Genomic DNA, 24,943 nt, shown 5'->3' on the forward strand with positions numbered 1-24,943 from the left:
TCCTTAAAGATAGCTCAAAAACTTCATATATGTTTTTTAGCTCAACAACTTTGGCCCCCAGAAAAGCTCAAGAACTTTGGCAACACTATATTAGCCCTTGTAGCTGGGGTTAGCTCAAGACATAGTGCTGCCTGAGGCAAAGGAACAAGATACTTCCTCCCATTTGAAGGACTAACAGTTGACCCTTCAGGTAAGACGGCATCCTCCACTGTACCTGAGGGCAGCAGGATAGCTTGGGAGTCCCTTTAGGAATGGGGGATAGGAGAGATTGCTGCCACCCCAGCATCTGCTGTCTGAAGCAACCACCTCACTCTGCCTAATGGTAGGGCTGATCTGCCTATTTATCAGACTACCAGTAGAGTACCTGAGCCTGGGGACTAATAATGCCCTCCCGTGAGTTGCCAGAGGTATGAGATTAGCTGCTATTGGAAACAGATTGCAAGACTGAACTGGGCAGGCAATCCTGGTGTTCTCTCTAATTCACTCTCTTTCACATATTCCATTTTTAACCATACTTTTGACTACTGACTTCCCATGTGCAACAAGCTCATTCCAGTTCCCTTCCCATACCAAGTAAGGCATCCTTCACATACCCGGATCATGTTCATCTGCACACTGTCTTGAAAGAAGCTCCACACTTGGGGTCCCACTTCCTTCCAGGCTTTAGCCAAGAGTCTGAGGCGCACAAGTTCCTCAAATGTGGAATTTGCCTGAGTTAAGGAGTTGCAGGAGGGAGAGGAAGAAAGCATCAGAGGAAAAACAGAAGATTTGGGGAGTCTTAGAGGCCAGCTAGGAAACCCAGAACTACAGCATCCCTAACCAATTACTGAACAGTCGAACACTAAATCCATATTTCAGCAGCCTTCAGAATACAAATGCACCTTGATAATGTGGCAACGTTCATGTGGCAATAATGTGCCGTGGGAATGAGACTGCATCCACCACCCTGGCCCCTAATCACCAGTGGCTTCACCTGAATGTTCACATATTGTGTGGTGAAATATACGTAACAAATGGGAATATCTGAAGTGAGATCTTTTTCATGTGTTTGGCTGAAGGTACTTGTAGCCCTTCTGTAGCCAGGAACCCAGACAGCAGGGAGGAGTCTAAGCACGTTCAGGGGAATGCACAAATAATTCCCCTTTCAGACCACCCTGCCCAATCTGCTAGAGTTGGTGCTGGTGAGGACAAGGTTTTGTGGGGCAGGGGGCGAGGCATGCATTCTGCACCCACATTCTGCACATTATTTCCCCCCCCCCCAATACTTTCAAAGAATGCCTGAACAGGGATAGCAAATTCATGTGAAATTTAAGAACCTGAAAAGTTACTGTGATATAGATTGGCGCTTTGCTATTTAATTACTTCAACTGGTCTCTGGGTGGGCCAAAAACATGGGATATCAGTGCAGCCAAATAAATTAGAAAGTGAATTATTTATACCAATTCTGCTTCATTCCAATTTTTGCAGTCCTGGGGTTGCATCACCAAGCAGAAAAAGATCTGATATAGTAGCTACATGGATTTTTAAAAACAACAAAACCCGAATGATAAGTATTAGAGAACTAAAAAGAGGCTGGGCTTCCCCCTTTCCTCCCCAGTCCTGAGTTCAAAGGCCATGTTACATTTTCTTGAGGGGCGGGGAAGGTCTGTTGTTGCCTGCAACAACAGCTTGGTTGCCACTTGTTCAATGGACCTCTCTTGCAAAGCACTCAAGTTAAAAATACTGCAGGTGCATAGGTGTAGCCGAGAGAAAATATCTTACATTCTTCAGTATCTTGCGAACGGCAGGTGAATCTGGAGCAAAGAGGATTTTCCCCATCAATAATGGTTTCATAGCCCTCCAGGCTATTTTGGTTAAAGGATTTGATTCCATAGTATGGATCAATGTGTTACAAAAGGGAGCTGTTGGAGGAGAGGGAGGGGAAAGGAGATACGTTATATAACACTGGCCCAGTTTTTAATTGTTCACAACATTCTGCAGGCTAGCCTTTCCATCTTACCAACAGAAAATTGCAGCTACACCAGTTTCTATGAACTCAACAAACAGAGCAAAAAAGGTTCAGGTTGCATCTATGCAGCCACTATGCCTTTAGTTAAAAGAGCAGTGTAATACTACTTGACTGAAATCTAAAAGACGGAAATTCCAGGGTTTATTGAGATTATTTTACATCAGCAGAACAGCAGCAGCAGCAGAACTAAGCAGCCTTTCCCAAAACTGGTGCCATTCAGACAATGGTGGTGGCCTCCAGGTCAGCCTTTATCAACTGTTGGTTCCCAGATGTTGTCGGACTACCACTCCCATCATCCCTGGGTGCTGTCCCTGCTGGCTATGGATGATGGGAGTTGTAGTCCAACAACATCTGTGAATCCAACAGTTGAGAAAAGCTACTCCAGATGATGGTGGCTGTTGAAGAAGAAGAAGAAGAAGAAGAAGAAGAAGAAGAAGAAGAAGAAGAAGAAGAAGAAGAAGAAGAGAGGAGGAGGAGTTTGGACTTGATAGGGGCCTTTCACTCCCCTTAAGCAGTCTCAAAGCAGCTAACATTCTCCTTTCCCTTCCTGCCCCACAACAAACACTCTGAGGTGAGTGAGGCTGAGAGACTTCAGAGAAGTGTGACTAGCTCAAGGTCACCCAGCAGCTGCATGTGGAGGAGCAGGGAAGTGAACCCGGTTCACTAGATTACGAGTCCATCAGTCTGAACCACTACACCATGCTGGCTCTCAAGAGAATGTGGCGCGCTGGAAAAGATTTCCCACCCTTGTCCTAACGTAGCAGGGGTAGATAACCTTCTTCCACCTTAGGGAAGCACTCCCTTCTGGTCAGCGTTCTGAGGGCCTCACAACAAGGCGAAAGGTCAATTTTACAGTAGCCACGTTTCTACACACACACACACACACACTTTCTTCCAAACCACAAGGACCTCTGCATTGTCCATTCAGAGAAGCAAGAGGCATGATCAGAGCTCAGGGACACATTCCAGCCTGATGCAAAGCTAATGAGGAGTCTGTTGCTGTGCCCTCAGAAGATTCCTAAGAGCCAGGTCAGGTTTTGGACTACAACTCTCTTCATCCCTAACTATCAACACCAGTGTTCAGGGATGATGGGAACTGTAGTCCAAAAGCAGCTGGAGACCCAAGTTTTGGGGGAAATGGGGCTAGAATTAGATAGACCGGGAGGGCAGCATTGGAGTTCCCCACCCCTGGCCGTAATGCCAATTTTGGAGTCTCTCTCACTGAAGCGCCTGTCTCAGGTAACGTAGGCATATCTTAAAATGGCAGCAACCTTGCATTGCTAGCAAACACACACACAGGTTCCTGCCCTAACGATTCCAGCTGCTTTACGCCTTTGCATGGATTAAGTTGTTAGGCGAAATTCCTGAAACAACTAATGGTGTAACAGTGGCATTATCAATCCTAATCCAATACAAGCCCACATGAGGCACAGCCAATGGAGGGGGGAGCATGACTTACTGGTTGTGTTGTCATAAACATAAATGGATTCCTTCTTCGTGGAGTCAACCCCAAGGAAGGCCTTGTAATTATTGTCTTCGTACCAGTTGAGAGAGATTATTCTAGAACCACCTCCCTCTGGGTAGCCACAGAGAAGATCAGATAAAGAACTCATCAGCTGCCATAAGGACACAGGCTCCCCATCTCGCAGAAGCGGCTGCAGGATCGATAAAAGGTCCTGAACACTTGGCCTACGTGCCAGCTGCAGTGAAACAAAGCATTTTTTAAATGAATGGCTATACTAACTAAGAACAGAAAGGAATAATAAAGCTGAACAATATGCCCACTGCAGCAAACTTGCCCTCTTCTAGGCTTCTTGCTTTTTTTAAAGTAACAAACGCTACTCCTGCTCTCTTCTACTCTAATTAAAGACATCCTTGGCTATGCCCCCCTTAAATACAAAAAAAAGGTGTTGAACTGGTATTATGATGTTTGAAAGAAGTGTCAAGCTGCACTGAAGCAGGATGCAGGTTTGATCAGGAACGTGAAGACTAAAGATAGTCACATCTGAGTGCATTACTAAGGGCATTACTAATGCTACTATAATCATCATCAAGTGGGCATGCAGAGATAAGCAAAGGAATCTGTAGACCAAACCCAAAAGGAGATTTGGAAGTCTGGCAAGGTATATAACAGCAGAGAATGAGATGCAACAGCTTCCTCATACATGAAGACAAAGAGCAGCATATTATCAGATGTCCTATATAGGTTCTGGATATATCAGATTAGAGATCACCGTTAGTCAGTATGAAGCTGGATTCAGGCATGAAGGTTGTACAGTGGAAAACCATTTTGGAATTCTACCCCGTGAAAATAATGTGCTCAAATGAAAAGCTAGTGAACATCAGGGGGTAAGAGTCTAGCCTCGTCTTCTTCCTGCTGAGCTAGCTTTTTAGTTGCAGGTTTGTTTTGGCTGTTTAACATAGAGGAATATGCAGTCAGTTACCAGGACACTGAAGCTACAAATCTGTTTAATGCATGGCTTCTTAATACTGCAAGTCACAGGCAGTAGGAACAAGCATTAAGGAAAATCAGTGGGTGAAATTATTAAACTGCCCAAGCAGTTGGCATGTTTAAATTCACTGCATAAGGATGCCCGCCTGTGCCCAACCCAAATTCCTGACTCTAATTTTATGCCAGTTGCTCTCATTTCCCTACCCCACAATGCTAAAGTGTTACCTCTTGCACGGCTTGGGACACATTAGAAAGCACTCGTCCCCACATTTGTAGATCAGCACCTTGAGCATTGCCATCTAATACGGTGGGAAGCTGTGAAAGAAGAAAAGTGAATGCTGGTGAGACACAGCCAGTATCTACCCAAATGCTTTCAGAGTCAGGAGCTAGCTTGTGCTGGCGTCCTAGGCCGTGTTTCCAAACCTTCAATGCCTCAGTCATCCGAGTTGCCCTTTTCCAACTCTCTACAAGAAGACAATGCCATTTCTCTAATCAGGGAAAAGACCCCACCTTAGGGCCAGTCCTACTACAAGGAAGCATCCTCAGGCAAAAAATGATGAAGGGTAAGAAATAGATAGATCTGTATGGCCTGCCCTGTGCTTCCTAAGCTAACCTGTTGTACTTGGCCCAAGTGGAGGAAGTTTCAAGGTAAGATGCGATTGTTCATCCCATCAGGTTGTGTACATGGAATGGGGCGTGGCTCCACCTTGTCCTTCATCTCAGGCAGCAAAATGGTTTGGGTTGGTCCTGAACACCCTAACACACCTTGAACACAAAATTCATACAGGCTTAAATAATCATGACTTCTTGTTGTTTAATCTCAACCATAGAATTCCTAGGATCATCACCAGGAAGAACTTTCTGACAGTAAGAGCTGTTCGACAGTGGAATGGACTCCCTCGGAAGGTGTGGACTTTCATTCCCTGGAGGTTTTGAAGCAGAGGTTGGTATGTCAATCTGTCATGGATACTTTAGTTGTGATTCCTGCACTGATGGAGATGATCCTCAGGGTACCTTCCAACTCCACGGTTCTATGATTCTATGAACGATGCAATGCCTAGGGAAAGCACAATGCCTTTCCATGTGTCCTCATGTTTCCTAACTTGGAAACATTTTAGATTTTACTTGGAAAGCTATAGAATTCCTAGGATTTGCATACAATGCCTAGACTGATCAGTTTTCATTTGACCTTGTTCAGTACGTTATCTAATACCATCCATGAATGGACAACATTCTGCAGAGTACATAAAGTTTGTACTTGGTAGCACATGCATATTCATCAAATCTCATGGTTTACAAGCAGGTTACTGATTTCTACAAGGGGCTGCTCTCAGCATAGGGTGCCAACTCATAGCCCTGATTTTGCCACTGTCCCAAAACATGCACCACTACTGCTTCCGTTTATTGACCATTAAGCCAGCAAGCAATATGTGATAAACCCAGGATAACAGCAGCAGGACCATGATCAGATGATTGTGTTTGTTATGGAAAGCAATGGGAACAGACCCGATTCCATGCTTGCCACCCAACGATATAGCTATCCTATTATGGGACAAGCATTTCTAGATGTGGCAAAGTGGATTGGACCCTGTGGTGCTGGCCAAAATCTTGCAACATCTGAAAGACCTCCCCTACTTTTCCTGGATGTGCAAAAAGGAAGCATGAGCGGTGTTGCTTTTGTTCCCACCCTGCAGGCTGTGGGGAATCACATATTCCAAACATGATCCACTCCCTTTTTACCCTGTGGGTATCATCTTTCTGGCTTGCTGAAATTATTTCAGAATGCATCATTATGTGGCATCACGCATACCACAGATTACAAGGGAGGCCTCACTAGTATTCATGGCCTGTCACCTTATGAGAAAGTCCAGTCAGACCAGGAAATTTTGCGGTGAGTGATTTTGCAGGGCGAACAAGGAATTTTAAGAATTCACCTAATCCATATTGCTCTCTGTTCATTTCCTTGCTCTGTCACACACTCCCACACTCCCTCCAGTGACTTGGATTAGTTAAAATATTCAACCATCCTTTAGAACCCCTCGGCAGAATTTGATTTTTCATGTGACCACAGCTAGAGGCAGCAACGCTCCTGAATGCCAGTTACTGGAAAACACAGGAGGGGAGAGTGCTCTTGTGCTCGAATCCTGCTTGCTGGACACTGTGAGAACAGGATGCCGGAGTACTTGGGCCATTGGCCTAATCCAGCAGACTCTTTTTATGTTCATATAATGAGGTATATGGTTATAATGCTTGGTATAAGGCAGCTTTCAAAATAACTGAAGAGTTGAGGAGATGGCCAAATCGTGAGCTTATTCTGAGGCCCACCAGTATCTGTGGTCAATTTCTTCACAGTAGCTCTGTCGATGCCCTGCCTATCTTACCTCAGAGGTTAAGGATAGGAAATCAATGCCAGAATTACCTTCAAACCATAACAATGAATTCCCTTTCAGGGGGCAACAATTGTTCACTCGAGTGTAAGCTGAGGTAAACTCTGACACCAGAGTATTTGCTTTGCAGGCAAAGTTCAGATTTCATATCCTTGGGGCAGAGTTGTAAAAAGCCCTAAATCAGATTGCAAGTTGAAAAGGTTTCTGCGGGGACTAGCTATTCTGCTGAAGGCATCATTCCTTCCAGGCAGCAGGCTAACACAGAATGGGAGAAAAGCACTGATCACTCTCAGGCTGTCAGGGACCTGACAAATTGACAGTTTTATGGTGCACACATGGTGGTATTTATAACCTGTCGTGTACAGTGAACAGGAACGCCCATAACCCAAACAGCCCCGAGCTACTGTTGATGTTTTCTCTGTAGCCTCTGAAGGCAGAATGATGGAGAGATCGTTAAGACTCTGCTATGCCTTTCGCTCACCTGAAAGGTTTTGCAACTCACAATGACATCCAACATAAACATGAAAGCGGTCCTGTGGATACATTTTGCTCTGCCCTCCTCACATTCTGCCTGGGCCTCCACATAGCAGCCTTGGCTGATTCCCACTGCCCACATTTTCCGTCCCTGGTACTAGTCTGCTGAACACTTCTGGAGGAAATCTGAAGAATGTGCTGACTCTGACAATTGTAAACACAGCCTTTCCTCCTTCAGCTCTACCCTTTGCTTTGCCAGAAACACACACACACACACACACACACACACACACACACACACACACACAAACCTGTACTATTCTCTCTGTGTATGTGTAGTGAACACTCCAGTCATATAACCTTCTCCCCAAATCTTCCCCTTCAACCCCACATCAATCTGCCGACAAGATCTTGCAAACTTTTCCCAAGGAGAAGATCTAGCAGAAATCCCCCTCCATCCCTCTTCTGACTCCTTACTGACAGGGGCTTTGTATCACAATTTGGTGGGGGGCAATTTTTCTCTGTGTGCATTTCATGCATTCACTTCCATTTATTTCTGTTTTTACAGTCATGGATATTCACTGCCAGTCTGCTGCTTGCTGTCCACAAAAGCCCATGCCCAAGTGGGCAAAAGTTAACAGAATGCTTCTGCAGTGTTGTCATTGTTTTGTCCCTCTGCAAAATGGTTAGAGTGTTGAACATGGGAAGACTAGGTTGCACACAGGTGAGGAGCAAACAGAAGTAGGGGCTGCTATCATTAGAGGTCACCGACTGAAACACCATTCACCACACATGTGACAAAGCACTTGCTTAAAAAGAAAAAAGCTCTAACAAGTTTCCATGCCAGAAGTGGCTGCCAAAGTATAACAGGTTATTTTTACTCATTGGATTTTCCACAAAAAGAGGAAATCCGGATTAAAAGTTTTCTAAAGGTATGAGCTGATGTTTTGATGATTACGACAACATCACGCACAGACACTGCAAAAAAACTTGTGTATGTAAGCAGCACCAGTTCCACAATACTCACATCTGGATACATCCTGGCTCTTCCCCAAACCGCAAACCCACCCCAACTACTCATTCCATCAGCCCAACTCTCATTCCTTCTCTGTCTCCCACCTGTAGTTTTGCAGCTCTTGCCCTACCCTGCTCCTTCCTCATCTGCATATCTCTCTCTTTCTCTTAATGTTCAATTCCCCCTCCTTAAGAAAACCCCACAGTTCCTTAAACACATATCATCTTTCAGATACGTGACATACCAAACCTCCTTGAATTCAGGGTATGAAGGAAAGACTGGCAGCAGGGAGGGGCTCATCAACCACAATTACATCAGCAGATATACATGAAGGGGCAATTAAAATATAATGGCGGTGTGCACATATGTATTTTTCAGCAGGCCATCCCATTCACATATAAAGAAGTGGGAAGGGGAGTGTATTATGTTAACTGTAAAAGGATGGGAGGCACTGAACCCTTCCTCCTTCTGTGCTTTACCTCCTCACAGTCTAATGAGTAAAAATATCCCACAGGCACAGTCACTGCTGGCATGGAAGTTTGTTAGTGCATTTTTTGTGCGTAGTTTGTTACATGTGTGGCACTCAATTCCCAGCAATCTGAACAAATCACAGCTCCCAGGATCCTTTGGGGGCAGCCATGTGCATTAACACTATGAGGTGGATGCCTGCACTTCACCTGAGCACAACCCCAGGGCTCATCCATACTTCATTTTGTGCCACAAGTTCTAGGCACAGCTACAGGCTTTCTAGGTCCATGTTCAAGTGGATTTTTTTTCCTCCCGCTGCTTTCCCAGCAAAAACCTAGTATGAGCAAAATTCCGGTTTTCAACCACAAATGCTGCCAAACTGCACCTTGACGGCTCACGAGAGCAAGGCATGCTCAAGGATACTGAAGAGAAAACTCTGGCAGAATCTCAAGTGTAAAATGAAGGGCAAACAAACAAAAAATTGTCATGGAAAGGGACTAAGTGTAAGAGACGTCTTAAATGAATTCAAAATGGCAACAACCTACAATCAAGGAGTCTAGAGTTATGGAAAAGTTTAAGCAATTAAAATGAAATGATAGCAAACCAAGCAGTTCTTATGGAATCCCAGAATGGTAGAGTTGGAAGGGACCACAAGGGTCTTCAAGTCCAACCCCCTGAATTCAGGACTCCTTTCCCCAATGTGGGGCTCAAACCGACTGAGCTATTGATTGCCTGTCCTGCAAGAAAAATGCTGCAGGTTGCCATGCACCTGTTCCTGACTCCAGCCAGTCAGCCATGCCCGCTTCCAAGACAGCCATTCCTTTCCACAGGAATCCTTAACCAGGATCCCACAGGACGCCCACCATGGCGCTGGGCCACAGGTATCGCGTACCTAAGGTTCCTTTTTCTCAGAGACCAGCAACGTAACAACATCTAATAATTTTACCTCTTCCACTGGGACAAATACAGCAGCAGCACTACTATCCAAGAAACAATAATTTTGAAAAACAAGACAAACGTAACCATTTCTAAAAAGATCAGCCTTTGGCAGCCGGTACTCACCAAATGGAAAAGCTTGAAGAAGTCTGTGTTGGCGTACAAAGAGTCTTCGACCTTCTGCAGGTCCTCCTGGGAAAGGGCACACATTGCCTGGTGCACAGCTTGGAAGCCCCCTGGACTGCTGAAGATAATGAAGCGATTCAGCAGGGCCCGGCTGCAGGCAATATCTTTCAGAGTCAACTCTGGGACGCCAAAGGCAAACTGTAGGCAAAAGACAAACCATACGTATTCTTTATCCATGTGGAGAATCACTGTCAGTTCACTTCAGTGCACAGCTCAGACCTTTATTTGTTTATTTGTGTTTGTTTTCAATACTTATATACTGCCAACAACAAAAGTTATTCAGGAGGTTCTGTATTGGGACCTGTGGTGTTTTGTTTTGTTTTTAACTTGCCCTTAAACTAGTGCCATTTTTCTAGGAAAAAAAAGTTGCCGGAACTCAGCATGAACACCTCCCTCATTCTCTTAGAATGGCAATGGCACCCATCTGAGAACTGAGTTCCAGCGAGTTCCGGTTGGGGGAAAAAAGCCCTGTTCTAAACAATATGGATTTAGGAGTGGACGGTGAGGTGGCCAGGTTTGCTGACTATACTAAATTGTTCAGGACCATCAAAACAAAAAGAGATTGTGAAGAGCTCTGAAAGAACCTCTTCAAACTGAGCAAATGGGTGGAAAAATGGCAGATGCAATTCAATGTAAGCATGTGTTGCATGTTGAGGCAAAAACAAAGTAAAATGATTTCACATATAAGCTCATAGGGTTTGAACTGGCATTGACGGACAAGGAATGAGGCCTTGGGGTTGTGGTGGATAGCTTGATGAGGACCCAGTGTGTGGCAGCTGTGAAAAGGGCAAATTCCATGCCTGGAATCATTAGGAGAAGAACTGAGAATAAAACTGCCAATTTCATAATGCCATTATACAATGTGGTGTATAATGTGGTGTGACCACATTTGGAATACTGTGTGCAGTTCTGGCCACTCCTCACCTCAAAAAGGATATTGCAGTGTTGGAAAGGGCTCAGAACAGCCCTTTGAACAAAATGTTTGAGGGGGTGCAGCAACTCTACTATAAAGAAAGGTTGGAACTTTTTAGTTTATATACAAAAGACAAGTAGGAGTCCGAGTGATAGAATTTATAAAAATTATTAATGGCATTGAGAAATCTGCTCCACTTCCCAGTGGGGAGGACTTGCAGTGGATCACATGACCACCCACTCCCCTCCGGGGGCGGGGATGAAGTCCCTCATCACCCGGAGGTCCCAGCCACATCACAGATCCAGCCAGCCTATCCGCTGGCTGGGTGTGTGTGGCTGGAACCCATTTAAACCAAGGCACGAGCCAGAGAACTTCCTTCTGGTGCGCTTCCTTGATCTCCTGCCCACCCTCCCTATTTTCAGGTTCTCAACATTGGCCTTGCTATGGACCTCGGTTGGTCGCCGTTGAGGGGCCTGGTAGAAATTTTTCCACTTGGCAAATTGGCACCAGCCACTTGGTTTTCACCTACCTCGTAGCAATCGTCACAACTTTGTAAGGTTTGGTGGTTAGGCATTGGTTGATCTTATGATGGGGAGGGGAGGTGTGGCCATCACCTGTCCCTCCAAGCTAAAGGGTATTCCGTTAAAGGAATCCGGGAGTGTGGATCTTGTCCGAAGCCCGGGGCGGGGCTATGGCCATGCCACAACCCTGTCGGGAACCCAGGGGGAGCTTGAGCTGGTTTGCGCCAACGGGGCTCCCCCTACTGGTGGTTGACCCTTACAGGACTCCCTGCGTAACACGCAGGAGTCAGATATAGTCGGGTCAATTCAACTGCCTAAGTCAATACCGCTCACATTCTGTAACTAATAAAGTTGTGGCCTAAATTTGCCCAGTAACATTAACCTAATATCTGTGTCCTTGTGTCTCATTCATCAACAAGGGGGTGGCCTCGGGGTCTCGACACGCAAAGTGCATGGATAACGTTTCATGAAACTGAATGTTTGAATATTCAGGACAGATGAAACAATGTTCTTCTTAATGCAGTGCATAGCTAAACTATGGAACTCACTCACACGGGAGTCAGTAATGGCCATCAACCTAGATGGCTTTCAAAGAGGATTAGGCAAATTCATGGAGGAGAGGACTGTCGAAAGCTACTAGCCATGATGGCTTTTGCTCTGCCTCCACAGTTGGAGGCAGTAATGCTTCTTAATACCAATTCTTTAGGAACCACAGGAGGGGAGAACATTCTTGTGCTTGAATTCTGCTTGTGGGTTTCCCACAGATATCTGGTTGGCCACTGTGGTAACAGGAGGCTGGAGTAGATGGGCCATTGGCTTTATGCAGCAGGCTCTTATGTATGTTTACAAGTAAAAATAAAACAAAACCATAAGTACAATATGAAAATAAGCCTAAAACAGAATAAAACAGCAGCAGAGGGCTGTGCACACACACACATTAGCTGCAATCCATATCCAATCCTGTAGTTTCTTAGGAAATGCAGTGTTTTGATACATTTACACACACACCCCAAAAGCCTTTAAACCAAAAAGAGGAGGGGGGGAAACAATGTAGCTACCATTTAAGCCAATAATGTGCACGCAGTCTGAGAATGACCTACCTGTTGTTAAGGCCTGTACAATGGTACTAAAAATACATTTCAGATTAAGAAGCTTGGGAAAATAAAAGGGTCTGGCACCTGGTCCCCCGCCCAAATGATTACTGCAGCCGGTATAAATTATGTTAAATAGCAAACACTGCAGGATAAATGGTGCATAATAAAATAAATGATGCAAGCATGCATAATTTTCAGTGTCCGTACAGGTCATAGACTATTGCTGCAGAATTTGTATTACTTTTCGCTAAGATTTATTATTATTTTTAATGCGTAATTTGGATGAAACCCAAGCGGCTATCTTTTAGATTGCTGGGGGTGGGGGGTGGGGGCGGAATGGCACTAACGATTATTGTTTTACTGTTGGTTTTTCTCTATGATGTTTTTATTTTCTGAAATAATTTGCAGCTGCTGTGATCTGCCACAAATACACTTTGGTGTAGAACAGCAGGAAAAAAAGCACTGAGATCAATAATAAATAACATCTGTGTTCCCCATGATGGATGGGCCAAGGACATCAGAAAACAACCTTGTGTTAAGACACAGAAATGAAAACAAGATTATACATCGGCTTACTGAAATTAACCACAAGCTCCTAAGATGTCCTTTATGTGCAGAAGCTTCATTAAACAGAGGCCCAATTCAGAAAATGTCCCAGAAGAGCAGAGTTAGAAAAACATTACACCTCTCCATATAGTTTTCCTGGTAGTTCTGACTACAGCCAACCTCCCCCCCACACACCATTTTTTCTTCTGGGAGCCAAAAGCTGCCTGTTATCTGCCCTGCAGCCTGAAAGCAGCAGTTGAGAAATACATTCCAGTAATTTTATCAGCGTGCCATTGTTCACCAAGCACTTTCGAGATGAGGAACAAAATATTTTCTCAGTTAGGTGGCCTCTAGATTAGGTTTAGCTTTCATGAGCAAGTGTGTGTCATTTCCTGCACTCCCAGGGTGCTGTGAGGTCAGCGCTTCAGCTGTGCTCAACGCTTTGCAGAAAAAAGAGGTTCAAATGCTCATAAACAGGCCTTAGTTTGACCAGCATCCTCTTTTCATTCTCCAGAATGGCATTTAAACAGGGGGAGGTGGACAGGATATATGATTAACAGTGGCAAAGCAGCATCAAAGCACCCCATGGTAATGACATCCGTTCACAAAGGGCAGCTCCAAGAGTAGCTTCTGGTCAACTGGAAACAGGAAGTTGCTTTGTAACTAGAAATGTGCACTGTACGTTTAAGATACGTTTCCAGATGAACACCAGGCAGTCTTAAAAATTGAATTGTGGATGGCATGGCTTTGCTGCTACAGAATGGGGGTGGAGGCGGGAATATAGGACTGAATGACGGCATGCTCCCTCTTACATGAAAAACACTGCACAAAGAAAGCTAGGCATCAGGGAGAAAGGTTCTAGCCTACCCGCACCCCTGGCATACTAATTTTCTATCTTTGGGGATTTTCATGTGAGACTATTGAAACATGCCACCTTCTCACCCCATCTTTAGACTACACTGCAGTCCATGAAAAGGTTTATTACGCGGATGGCTAACTGCATGTAGATGAGCCCTAAGAATCACAATGGAGATCTGCAGACCTGGGTCAGCAACCCAAGGGCCACTTTGACAAGGGAATGGGATGTAGGTTAATGTATATTCTGTATTAATGAGGGTTCACGCTCATTAGTGTGTACAAGCACACTCTAATAAATTATGATCAAGAACTCCACTTCACTATTCAGGTACAGAAATCCGTTTGATTTTTAGGCCAAGTAAGATCACCACATTTAATTAAGCACCCTTACAAGAATACATGATGAGATGGCCAACATGCTATTCTTAGGAGAACTCAACTGCGGTTTCTTTAGTGGGGTGTTAAGACTGTCTTGCCATTGAACACACTGGTGTCTTGGTGATTTTCAACACCCATCAAAAGAAGACCGGTGAGTGCCCAAAGTCACCGACACAGGGCCCTGCAGAATTTGTTATTCGTTAAAATAAAAGAGCGGGAGAGATAGGATTTTATTTCACTGAAACCACTTGTGCTGGTAAAGACCGCTGGCTTTCACATCACATAGAACCTAACTTTTTTTCCCCCAGGCTGTCAGGGGTAAAAAAATAAAAATGCTTTCTTCTGTGCAATTCAGAGAGCTGCCAGGGCGCTTCCTACAGCTCCGGTCAGAACCCAATCAGCTGAACAATCCAGCGAATGATCATGCAAGCCACCTACAATTTTCAAAACCCCAAAGGAGTGAAAAGTGAAAAGCAAGCTCATTAATTCTATCTCCTGCTGGCCACAAACAGCCACACACATTTCCCAGATTTGGGCATTGTACAGCAAAAATGAAAAAAGGGGGAAATAAAAGAAAAAGGGATTGTGCCCAGACAGCTGGAGTCCTTCCCTCCTTCTCCCTGCACTCTCACACGGTCAGAAAGGCTTTCGTTCCAGAGATCTGATTCAGCCGGCTTCATTCATAAGCACAACATTCTTCTCACAGCTCCCAAGCCACAAGGACAGAAGGGGGCAATGACAGCCTGGACTGAATCACACACAAACTATCTGTGAGGAGGAGATGCAGGGAGATAACCTGGGATTGCAATTTTCCACCAAAGGGTGTTTTTTTTTTTTTTGGCCGAAGTGCTATTATTTTGGTGAGCATTCAAGACAGGAGATCTGTCATCCGAGGGTCCAGTCTATTCACCTGGAACAATGCCCTGACAATGCCCTTCCACCTCTGCCCCCGCTGACATCAGGACTGGTGGATTTTCAACATTCCTCCAACATGGGCATTGGGGTCTCATTCACACGTCTATTGAGATAAAGTGATGCATAGACAACCACAGAGGGAGCCCAAGCCAGGTCTAGTCATAGATGAAAATTTCCTTACTGGGCATGTATCCATGACTGAGCATCAGCCTCTGCAGGCCTCAAAAGCAATAAAGGCAACTTCTGGTAATACTTGTGCCTTAGTCATGGATTGCTTTGGAAGAATGGCCAAGTATTATGTCTCATTACCAAACCAATGGTTAAAGATTTGCTGCAAAGCAGGATGTGAAACCAATAGGCTAGTTTAAGGTGGCCATGACTATATTCAAGCTAAGTCTATAGCTTTTAAGTTGCTCAGCAGCAGCTGCCATTTGAACTGCAGACTGAGCAGGCATACATGTCACCTACTGGTCAAAGTCTTTCCCACTGCTAAGATGCATTTTACTTTGTTTAAATTACAGCAATTATTTCTGCATTTGCATCCACACATATAAATTAGCATGTGCAAATTTTATACAAGCCTGTACCCTCTCTTGTGGGGGACACAGTTCCTTTTTTTGTGGCAATGCATTTCCTCTTAAATGATCACCTAGAAACTATTGTTTAAACAGCGTTTGCAAACCATAGCTTGCGTTCCCTGTGGCTGTGTAAACATCTGCTCTGACCAGCCACATGACTGAGGCATGGCTAAAACATTTTCTCCACCCACTCAGCTTGCACAGTGAAAAGCAGGTCTCTTACACACACCTTTTTGGGGGTGGGGGACAAAAATTGGCAAGATAAGCTAAACTTTATGGGCTTCTACTATACTTCTGGGATCCTAACCAGAACAGCAAATGGTTAGCACGAACCATGGTTAAACCTTAGAGCAGGCACCCCCAAACTGCGGCCCTCCAGATGTTTTGGCCTACAACTCCCATGATCCCTAGCTAACAGGACCAGTGGTCGGGGAAGATGGGAATTGTAGTCCAAAACATCTGGAGGGCCAAAGTTTGGGGATGCCTGCCTTAGAGTCAACTGATTTATTGGGTGGGCTCTTTTATTCTTGAGGCTACCTATAAAGTGAGATTGGCTGCTTTAGGGACAACATAATACAGTCCTACATATCTTATTAGAAACATTATCCTGCATGCCTTTTTTTGTTGCTGCCTGAAGCCTATAGGAGAAATACTGCTCCATGTACCACCTTTTCCCCAGATGACAGGAGTGATGATCAGGAACGGAGTCTTTTCCATTATGGCATCTGTATAGTTCACTTCCAACGAAGGCCCACCCAGGGTCCCTGTTCCTTCACTTTTGAGGACTGGTGAAGGTATTCTTACTCCAGAAGGCAATTCATTAATGATCGGTAGCTGTTCTTTGAAATTTATAACTTATTCTGCAGTATAAACCATTGCTGGCTGTCAGGATCATGGGAGCATAGGAAGCTGCCTTATACAGTCAGGCCACTGGTCCATCTAGCGCAGTATTTTCTATCCTGACTAGCAGAAGTGCTAAATGGGTTTCAGGTGGGTGTCCTTTGCAGCCCTACCTGGAGATGCCGAGGATTAAGCCTGGAAATTTCTGCATGCAAGGAAGATGCTCAACCACAGAGCCTTTCCCTTCAGAGCTTTTGTTTCTAGTTTTTTTTCATTCAAGGTGGTTGGCTTTTAATCAATTTCAATTGCTTTTAAAATTGTGTTATTTTATTGCCTCTCCATTGCCTTAAGCACTTTTGGGTACTGACAGCAGAAAAATACTGTAAGAATATTTACATGCAAACAGAGCCTGTTTGCTGCAATATTTACAAGACTCACCTGTTCAGGTCTCACTTGAGCATTCATCAGGTGGTGAACCACCATGTCAGGAAGACGCACACCTTCACGCAGAAACTTAGTTAGGTTCTCCCCATTTTTCAGGATGTCCTGGATTCGTATGCCTCTTCCTGGGTGAAGAAGACAAAAAGGACGAGGGGCCTATTAAGAGTTGGTGCACCATTGTGGCTTTAAGAAAGCCAGTACTGTACAGTGGTTGAGCTAAAGCAAGAACCACAAACCCATTCCATGGCTTTAAGGAAAGCACTGTTTCTGACTCTTGGGCCCACATCCAACTCCACTGGCATACCCCACAAGATTGTGGTAAAAAAATTGTGAGATAATGCATGCCAAGGGCCTTGAAGGCTGCGTAGACACTATACCTTTAAAGCACATTCAAAGCACACCCTCAAAGAATTCTGGGAACGGTAGTTTGTTAACGGTTGCTGGGAACTGTAACTCTGGGAAGGGTAAAACTACAGTGCCCAGAATTCTTTTGAGGGGAAAATGTGCTTTAAAGGCAAGGGGTTTTTTGAGCAGGAACTCGGAGTACACTGAGTTCCCTTACCTTTTAAAAATTAATTAATTTTATGTTTGGGGCAGGGGCTGAAATCAATATAACCAGGCATAGGCAAACTCGGCCCTCCAGATGTTTTGGGATTACAACTCCCATCATCCTTAGCTAACAGGACCAATGGTCAGGGATGATGGGAGTTGTAGTTCCAAAACATCTGTAGGGGCGAGTGTGCCTGTGCCTGATATACACCCAATGCCTGAGCCAAAAAATCTGTAATCAATAAAGTTGTGGCCGTTTCTATTCCAAATCATTGTCTGCTTGAGGTTATTAATCACATCTTACATTTAGGCACTGCCTGTGTGTGTGTTTGTGTCTCTGTATGTGTGTGTATGGCACTGCGACTCGGCCTGCAACAAACAAACAAACAACTCTCATGGTGAGCTCCCCCACCTCCCCCCCCCCAAAAAAATATTGCCTATTATAATATTATTTAAAGAAGTTACAACTGAGAAGTTACAACTGAGGAGTTGAGACATACACAGAACAAAAGTAATCGAGATAGAGATTAATTTCCCAGAGCTGTTGCTCTATTCCTCTGCCTGCATTAAATATCAGGTTTGTCTAAAAACACTAGTACTCGAACTCATGGGGTTGGGTCCCCTTGGGAGAAAGTGGAACACCCGAAAACAGAGATAAGATGCTGAGACAGGCTTTCTTCTCCCCATCAGCCAAGGCGTGGGTGACACACGCCCTCTAGCAGAGGATCAACACTGAATCATGTGAGGCTTGTGGGGCTGACAGCTCCCTCAATTGCGCCATCATTCTCAGCCAAATGTGGAAGAAACATCCGCTTTGTTCCAACAGTGCTTCCTGATATGCTGTTTTAGGAAGTGGCAGAAACGTTTTGCTCTATTCCGTTGCCTAATGGCAATGCGGGCCCTATCCACATCGAGATCGCTGCACAGCAGGAACCATGTGAGAATTGCTACACACTCATACTAGGCAGTACTGGATTTGGAGAGAGGCAGGAGGTAGAATAAGTTTGAAATGGAGGGCAGGGGGTGAACTTAAGAAGTTTGGCAAATACTGGCCTAAAAGAAGTGCATTCATTTGAAAACAAACAGCGTTTAAGACTCTTTATTTTATTTTTAAAAAGGTGTCTGAATGTGAAATGACAGTTGTATTGCACATTACACAAGAGACTTGGCATTTGGACCACACTTGTTTATTTTTCTGAATGTTGAATGGGGTTGGCGTGCTCATAAAATGCAGACCTGGGATTTCAAAGAATGGAGAAAAGTTCCCCCCTAAAAAGGCCTGGAGTGTGGCCCTGGAACTGTGAGCTTCAAAGCTCTTGAGTGTTTTGTAGTTTGGTCTCTCTCTCTCTCTCTCTCTCTCTCTCTCTCTCTGTGTGTGTGTGTGTGTGTGTGTGTGTGGTTTCCCGCCCAGTCACTTACTCAAGGAGAAATGGTTTTGTAATCTCTTTCTTCAGTTCACCTCCCAAAGACCTGCTGCCTTGTAGGGAGTCCCGAATTCCTCCAATTAGTTTCTCATGACCAGGGCTGGATTAATCATTATGCTAAGTAAACTACAGAGTAGACTTCTCCCAATCAAGCAGGAGAACCTGCTGTGGCCTAATTTTCTAGGAGCTTTCCTAGGAGCCTACTCCTTGCAATTCTTCAAAAACCTGCAAAAAATGCTCAGAATATCTGCATCTGCTCTCTCATCAGAGTGGACAGAGGTAAGCGGCCACAATCTCTGACAGAACTGAAAGAATAGTAAGAATCCGTTTGCACATTCATATTCACCATTGATCATAAGCCTGCAAGTGGGCCAACAACCTCTTTAACAAGAAAAGCATGTCCTTAGGCAGTGGTCCCAAAACTAAGGCCCGTGGGCCGGATGTGGCCCAATCACCTTCTAAATCCAGCCCACGGACGGTCTGGGAATCAACATGTCTTTACATGAGTAGAACGTGTGCTTTTATTAAAAATGCATCTCTTGGTTATTTGTGGGGCATAGGAATTTGTTCATTTTTTTCCCCAAAATATGTTCCGCCCCCCCCCCCAAGGTCTGAGGGACAGTGGAGCAGCCCCCTGCTGAAAATGTTTGCTGACCCCTGTCCTTAGGGAACGGTTGACCAGACATGGACTTGGTGCTGGTGCTCAACCAACTCATGAAGGCCTACGCAATTTGTGACCCACCAAGCAGAATGCAGCTCACCAGCTTAACTTACCCAGGGGCAAAACTAGGCTTTATTTCAGCTGGGTCAAAGACCCAGTTTGTCACACCCTGGATGCACAATTGCTTATACGCATACATACACAAAGGCTGGGAGCCTCAGTGGCTCCCCTCTGGAGGCTTCATCCGGGGCAAAAACACCCAGCTAGCTCCCCACCCTCCGGAGGCTACGACACTGAACTACCTACCCTTTTTTGCAGTCCCTGCAGGCAGCATAACGGTGAGGCTTGCCAAGTGCTCTTTGGCTTGATGAGTTACAATGGGGTCTCCTGTAACCTGCATTGTGACAGCGTGCTGTAGAGTTGTCAGGACTTGATGTGTCACTGACCCAGAAAATCTAACTTGTGGATGAAGGCTGCAATCCAGTGCAACTGGGATGGGGAGCCTGCAGCCCTCCAGACTCAGTGCCCATCAACCACAGCTAGCATAGCCAAAGTCAGATATTATGGGAGTTGTAGTTGGAGAGCTGGAGAGCCTCAATTTCCCCATCCCTGCTACACACATACACACCAACCTAAGCCCAATAGCCATGTATAGAATTGAACTGAAAAGAAATTACTGTGTCTATTGACCAAATAAGTGAATGGATTACTGCTGTATTTGCACAAGCTTTGGAGCAGAGTTTATGTTGGCACAGATGAAGCCAAGTGGAAGGGTCTCAGGTTAAGAGCACAAAGGGCCAGGAATTGTAGGAAGTGTGGCTCAAAAGCACTGGGGGGACCAGACTTCCCACCACTGACCAAGAGGCAAAGTCAAGCCCAAGTGAAAATCTGAGCCCACGTGAATTGTGGAAGCTGGGAGCTGAGACAGGCAGGATATAATAGCAGATGAGAAGGGAGAAGGGAAGCAGCAGAGACCAGAGGCACCTGGAGTGAAGGATTGGGAGTCCCATTGCTGTGTCACTGGCAAAAACTGCAGGTTAATCAAGCTGAAAATGTGTGGCCACTGCTTATCTTCTGAGCAAGGAAATAGTTAACGGCTTTTCTACAAATGACAGAGAACTATTATTACCTGCAATCCTTTCAGGATTTGTCCTCAAGGTTTCCATAAACTGGGTCATGGAGCGTAGTTCTTCCCAGAGTCGGCCCAGTTCTGTTGCGTGTGCATTCAGCAATAGTTCTTGAGCATCTTTGTACACTCTTGCTAAACTGAAGGAGGTGGGGGAGCAGGGGGAGGAGAAAGGCTGCTTAGCATGGATTGCTACATTTCCCAAAGGAGGTCCCCATATCATGGCGGCAGGCAGCATTGCTGGGCACATGTGCGGAGAAAGTAATAACAGCAGCCAGTTGCCTTTCCCACCAGACTGGAGCCCTCCAACCTGCGGGTGGGCTGTGCTACGCCTTTCTACTTATGCCCACCAACAGGGCTATGGGAAAAAATGAGGACAAGATAGTACCCCCTCCTTACATTTACAAGCAGGGTGACTGGACAAGCAGTTGACTCTTAACTTCAACCCTGGTGATGGGGCTGTGTCCTTCACCTGACCCCATTACTATGATGGTCCCATCCACACCATAAAATCAAAATAGATTAAAACCACATTCTCCACCAGCCCCAAAGAATCCTGGGGACAGAGCTACAGTCTCAACACCCTTAACAAACTACAGTTCCCAGGATCCTTTGGGGGAGGCCATGTGATTTAAAGGTATGCTGTGTGTGTGTGTGTGTGTGTGTGTGTGTGTGTGTGACCTGCCCTTCGTCTAAATCACAGAGTGGGCAGCAACAATATTTAAAGTCACTGATTAAATATTTAAAGTCACTGATAAAAAAAGCAATAAGAGAAATAAGCCTATGTCACATGAGTTCTACCTAGCCTCCTATTTACCAGTTTTTGCACAACACAAAATTGGGCCACACTTTGTGAGCTCATCAGGGGGTTGTTTTTCATGCAGTCCTATATCAGAGGCAACGTTGGGGAGCACAGAAACACAGGAAGGTGCCTTATACAGAATCAGAGCATTTGGCTCATCTAGCTAAGTGCTCCAGGGTTTTAGGCAGGGGACATTCTCTGTCTAATGTTGGGGTTCATAGTTAATTGGTCCATTCCCCTGGAGATGCTGAAGATTGAACCACCAGGAACTTTCTGCAAACGCACTACCACTGAGTTACGGCCCTCAGCTACAATTTCTCAGTAGAACATGGAAGCCTATAATATGGGCAGATTTCTCCCCATCCCCAAGACACAAGAGACATTGTCAGCTTACATAGAATTATTGTAGTTTGATACGACACCTGGAGACTCTCCACGGGTCGGGCTTTTGAAGCAAGGATTGTTCATGTTACAGAAGATGCCCTGTAGCCACGGCAGAGTTCCTGCAGAGGGCATCGCCTTGTTTGGGAAGTGACCTTGATATAAGAAACAAAAAGGGAGGAAATAAACATAGCTAAAACCGCTTACATACATACTAACCAACTGAGCTTGAGCTATCTGGTAGCATATTAGATTAAGGCATATCAGTATTATTAAAAGGTTAATTAGAAGAGCACAACCTTCCCCAACACAGGCCCCTCCTCTCAAAGGAGCTCATTCTATGATCACCACCACCACTTAATTCCTGCACATGATAAGCTAGCATGCCAGAGCTAAAGTTTCTGATATGTGCTGTCTCTATAAGCTTGGTGTCTATTTTTGAAGGAGGGGATTTTTCAAAATATGGAGTTCCACACTTACACTCTGAAGCAGGACAGATCAGGCACAATTCTGTGGCATGCTTTTCCTACACATATGAATTTATTTTAACGCAAACGTCAATAAAATTATAGTGAGTGCCCCTTTCATTTCAGCAGGAGCATAGTAAAGTCAATGCTGTACAGTTCTTGGAGCCAAAATGGATTTTGGTGGGAGGGAAAATATTCCAGTGCTTTTCTACATTGTGTTTGATTGCAAAAGTTCAGATTTATATTCTCTAAAGTCTGAATATCTTTGCTTACCATTACCAATTATGAATTCTGTTTGATTTAGGAACTTTGGGGTGGGGGGAGGCATAAAATTTGGTAAGTTGGTATTTAACATTGCTACCTTAACAGCAAGGCAAGATTTAAGTTACTAAAAAGTATTCTGCAAAGTGAAATTTGAAAAGATTTCAAACGCATAAGTGCAAGCTAGAAATGTGTGCAAAACTTCATTTCAGCTCCAGTGGTTTGGAAAATCTTAGCTTTTGAAATGACTAAAGATCTAGACAACACAAATAAGAATACAATGCTTAGGGGGAAGAGTGCTTTCTCTAGAATAGGGAAGTTTTTAATGTCTAATGTTTTATTGTATTTTTAAAATTTTGTTGGAAGCCGTCCAGAGTGGCTAAGGAAACTCAGCCAGATGGGCGGGGTATAAATAATAAATGTATTATTATTATTATTATTATTATTATTATTATTATTATTATTATTATTACCTTCCACAAATAGTACATGGTTAAAAAACCAGATTGATATCTCCTCCCCTTTGATAACAAACCAGACTGCATGGTCAAAAACAATAGTCTGGTTAGCAAGCTCAGCTGGCATGTACCGTACTTTGTGCCAATTATGTGGAAGGGAACCCTTTCAGGTGCAAAGAGATGCAGTGACGAGGGTAAAACCACAACAGTAGATTAAATGGGCAGAAAGGGACAAGTATAGGAGTCCAGGGCAAGATGATTCATCCACCTTAATCCCCTAGACCTAGTGTATAGGTGCTTTATTATGGGAGAGCTAGCGAAGTATGTAATTACTTCCATCAGCAAAGCTCAAAAACATTATATCATGCCCATTATACTTTCTAGTAAATATTTGCTATCAAGGCCCAAGCTACAGGCCATGGGAAGATTGAAAGGCTCTATCAACCTCTGTTTCCCCAGTAACAGACAGGCGATGGTAGGGAATCAGAGCAAGCACGGGGCAAATCAAATGCCATCCCAATGATGCCACCTAACATGTTCTTTCAACATGCACAGTGCTGGGGAGCTCCAGGTTGGTGGCACTCAACCCTGTCCCCACAACATGCAGGACTGGCTCAAGACAAACGTTGCTGTATCTGCTTCCTTGCTTACCAGCAGGTAAAACAAGACCCAACTTGTTAGCATGTAACAGAAACCTAGGCCACTTTGATTTACTCAAAGCCTAAGCGAGGAGCGTTGCATGCCAAAAGTTGTTTCCATTACTGATTATGCTCTTACATTCATGTTGGCGGTAGAGTGGGTTGGCGCTCCTCAGCCAGACAAGGATAAGAAACAAGGACATAGGCCACACAAGTTCAACCAGAAGACGAAGCTAGGGGGAAAATGTTGGATGAGTTAATGATGCAATCTGAAGACATTGTGACTTTCACCAATCACAGAAGAGTCTGATAAAACATGACTCTGCAATCCCACTATACAATAAAGCATTAATATGTGGCTGCTTGCAGCTCCTTGGTCTTTTTGCTGGTACACTGAGCTAAGTTAAGACAAGGTTTGGGCTTAGCATGTTGTCTGAACCCAGACTCATGGATAAGCTCTCTCTGCAGACTAACCATAAGCTGTAACCAAGGTTTGGTTTTGGTTATAGCTTATATTTATTGTGGAGAGAGCTTAACCACAAACCAGGGTTTAGATGACATGCTAAACCTGGCTCAGATCAGCATGGTGTAACAGCAAAAAGGTCTGGGAAAGAACAAAGCAGCTGCAAGATCCACTCTGGAAGACTGGACACTTGCACTAAGTGATGGTTTCGCTTAGCTTGATGGGAGAACAAAGTCTATGAGACAGCTGGAAATGCTGTTCAATAGCTCAGTCTTGAGTGACAGACCAATCCATGACACTGGAGGCTGCTCCATTAGGACAGATGGGACAGTGCTCCATGAAACTCAGTCTTGATTCCTTCAAGCCCATCTCCCTTCTTACATATAACCAGTGCCTCTCCTTTGTCTTGGTTTTGCCATTGTAGATGTCAAAAGAAAGGAGGATGGGGACAAAAGGTAGAATGGCTTGGCCATGCCTGTCATGGGCTCTGGCTCAACTTCTCACTGGCTCTGGCTCAAGCTACTGTTGGATTGCCTTCTGCCCCATCAATAAGCACCAGCCACCACGGACCCTTGGAATTATAAAACCATTGTGAAAAATACAGGTAGATTCATTATGATGGCTCTTCACAAGCTTCATAATAAATTTTAAGTATACACCTAAAATATAAAACATGAATGGGAGAAACTGGCTGCTGAAAACA

The 24,943-nt window shown here is 44.6% G+C and overlaps 1 protein-coding gene across 1 annotated transcript in view; it reads right to left on the reverse strand.

Moving 5' to 3' along the window:
- The window catches only part of ABCA4 (ATP binding cassette subfamily A member 4), a 92,085-nt gene that overhangs the window by 62,066 nt on the left and 5,076 nt on the right, over positions 1-24,943 (reverse strand). Inside the window, exons 2-10 of the mRNA XM_088673148.1 lie at positions 23,917-24,010; positions 21,967-22,108; positions 20,774-20,910; positions 17,008-17,135; positions 9,867-10,064; positions 4,686-4,775; positions 3,468-3,708; positions 1,762-1,901; positions 594-710 (exon numbers count right to left, since the gene is read on the reverse strand). Coding sequence (XP_088529274.1) covers positions 594-710; positions 1,762-1,901; positions 3,468-3,708; positions 4,686-4,775; positions 9,867-10,064; positions 17,008-17,135; positions 20,774-20,910; positions 21,967-22,108; positions 23,917-24,010 — 1,287 coding nt within the window. The remainder of the gene's footprint in view (positions 1-593; positions 711-1,761; positions 1,902-3,467; positions 3,709-4,685; positions 4,776-9,866; positions 10,065-17,007; positions 17,136-20,773; positions 20,911-21,966; positions 22,109-23,916; positions 24,011-24,943) is intronic.

This window comes from Zootoca vivipara, chromosome 7 (genome assembly GCF_965207765.1).
Source record: "Zootoca vivipara chromosome 7, rZooViv2.hap1.1, whole genome shotgun sequence".
Taxonomy (NCBI): domain Eukaryota; kingdom Metazoa; phylum Chordata; class Lepidosauria; order Squamata; family Lacertidae; genus Zootoca; species Zootoca vivipara.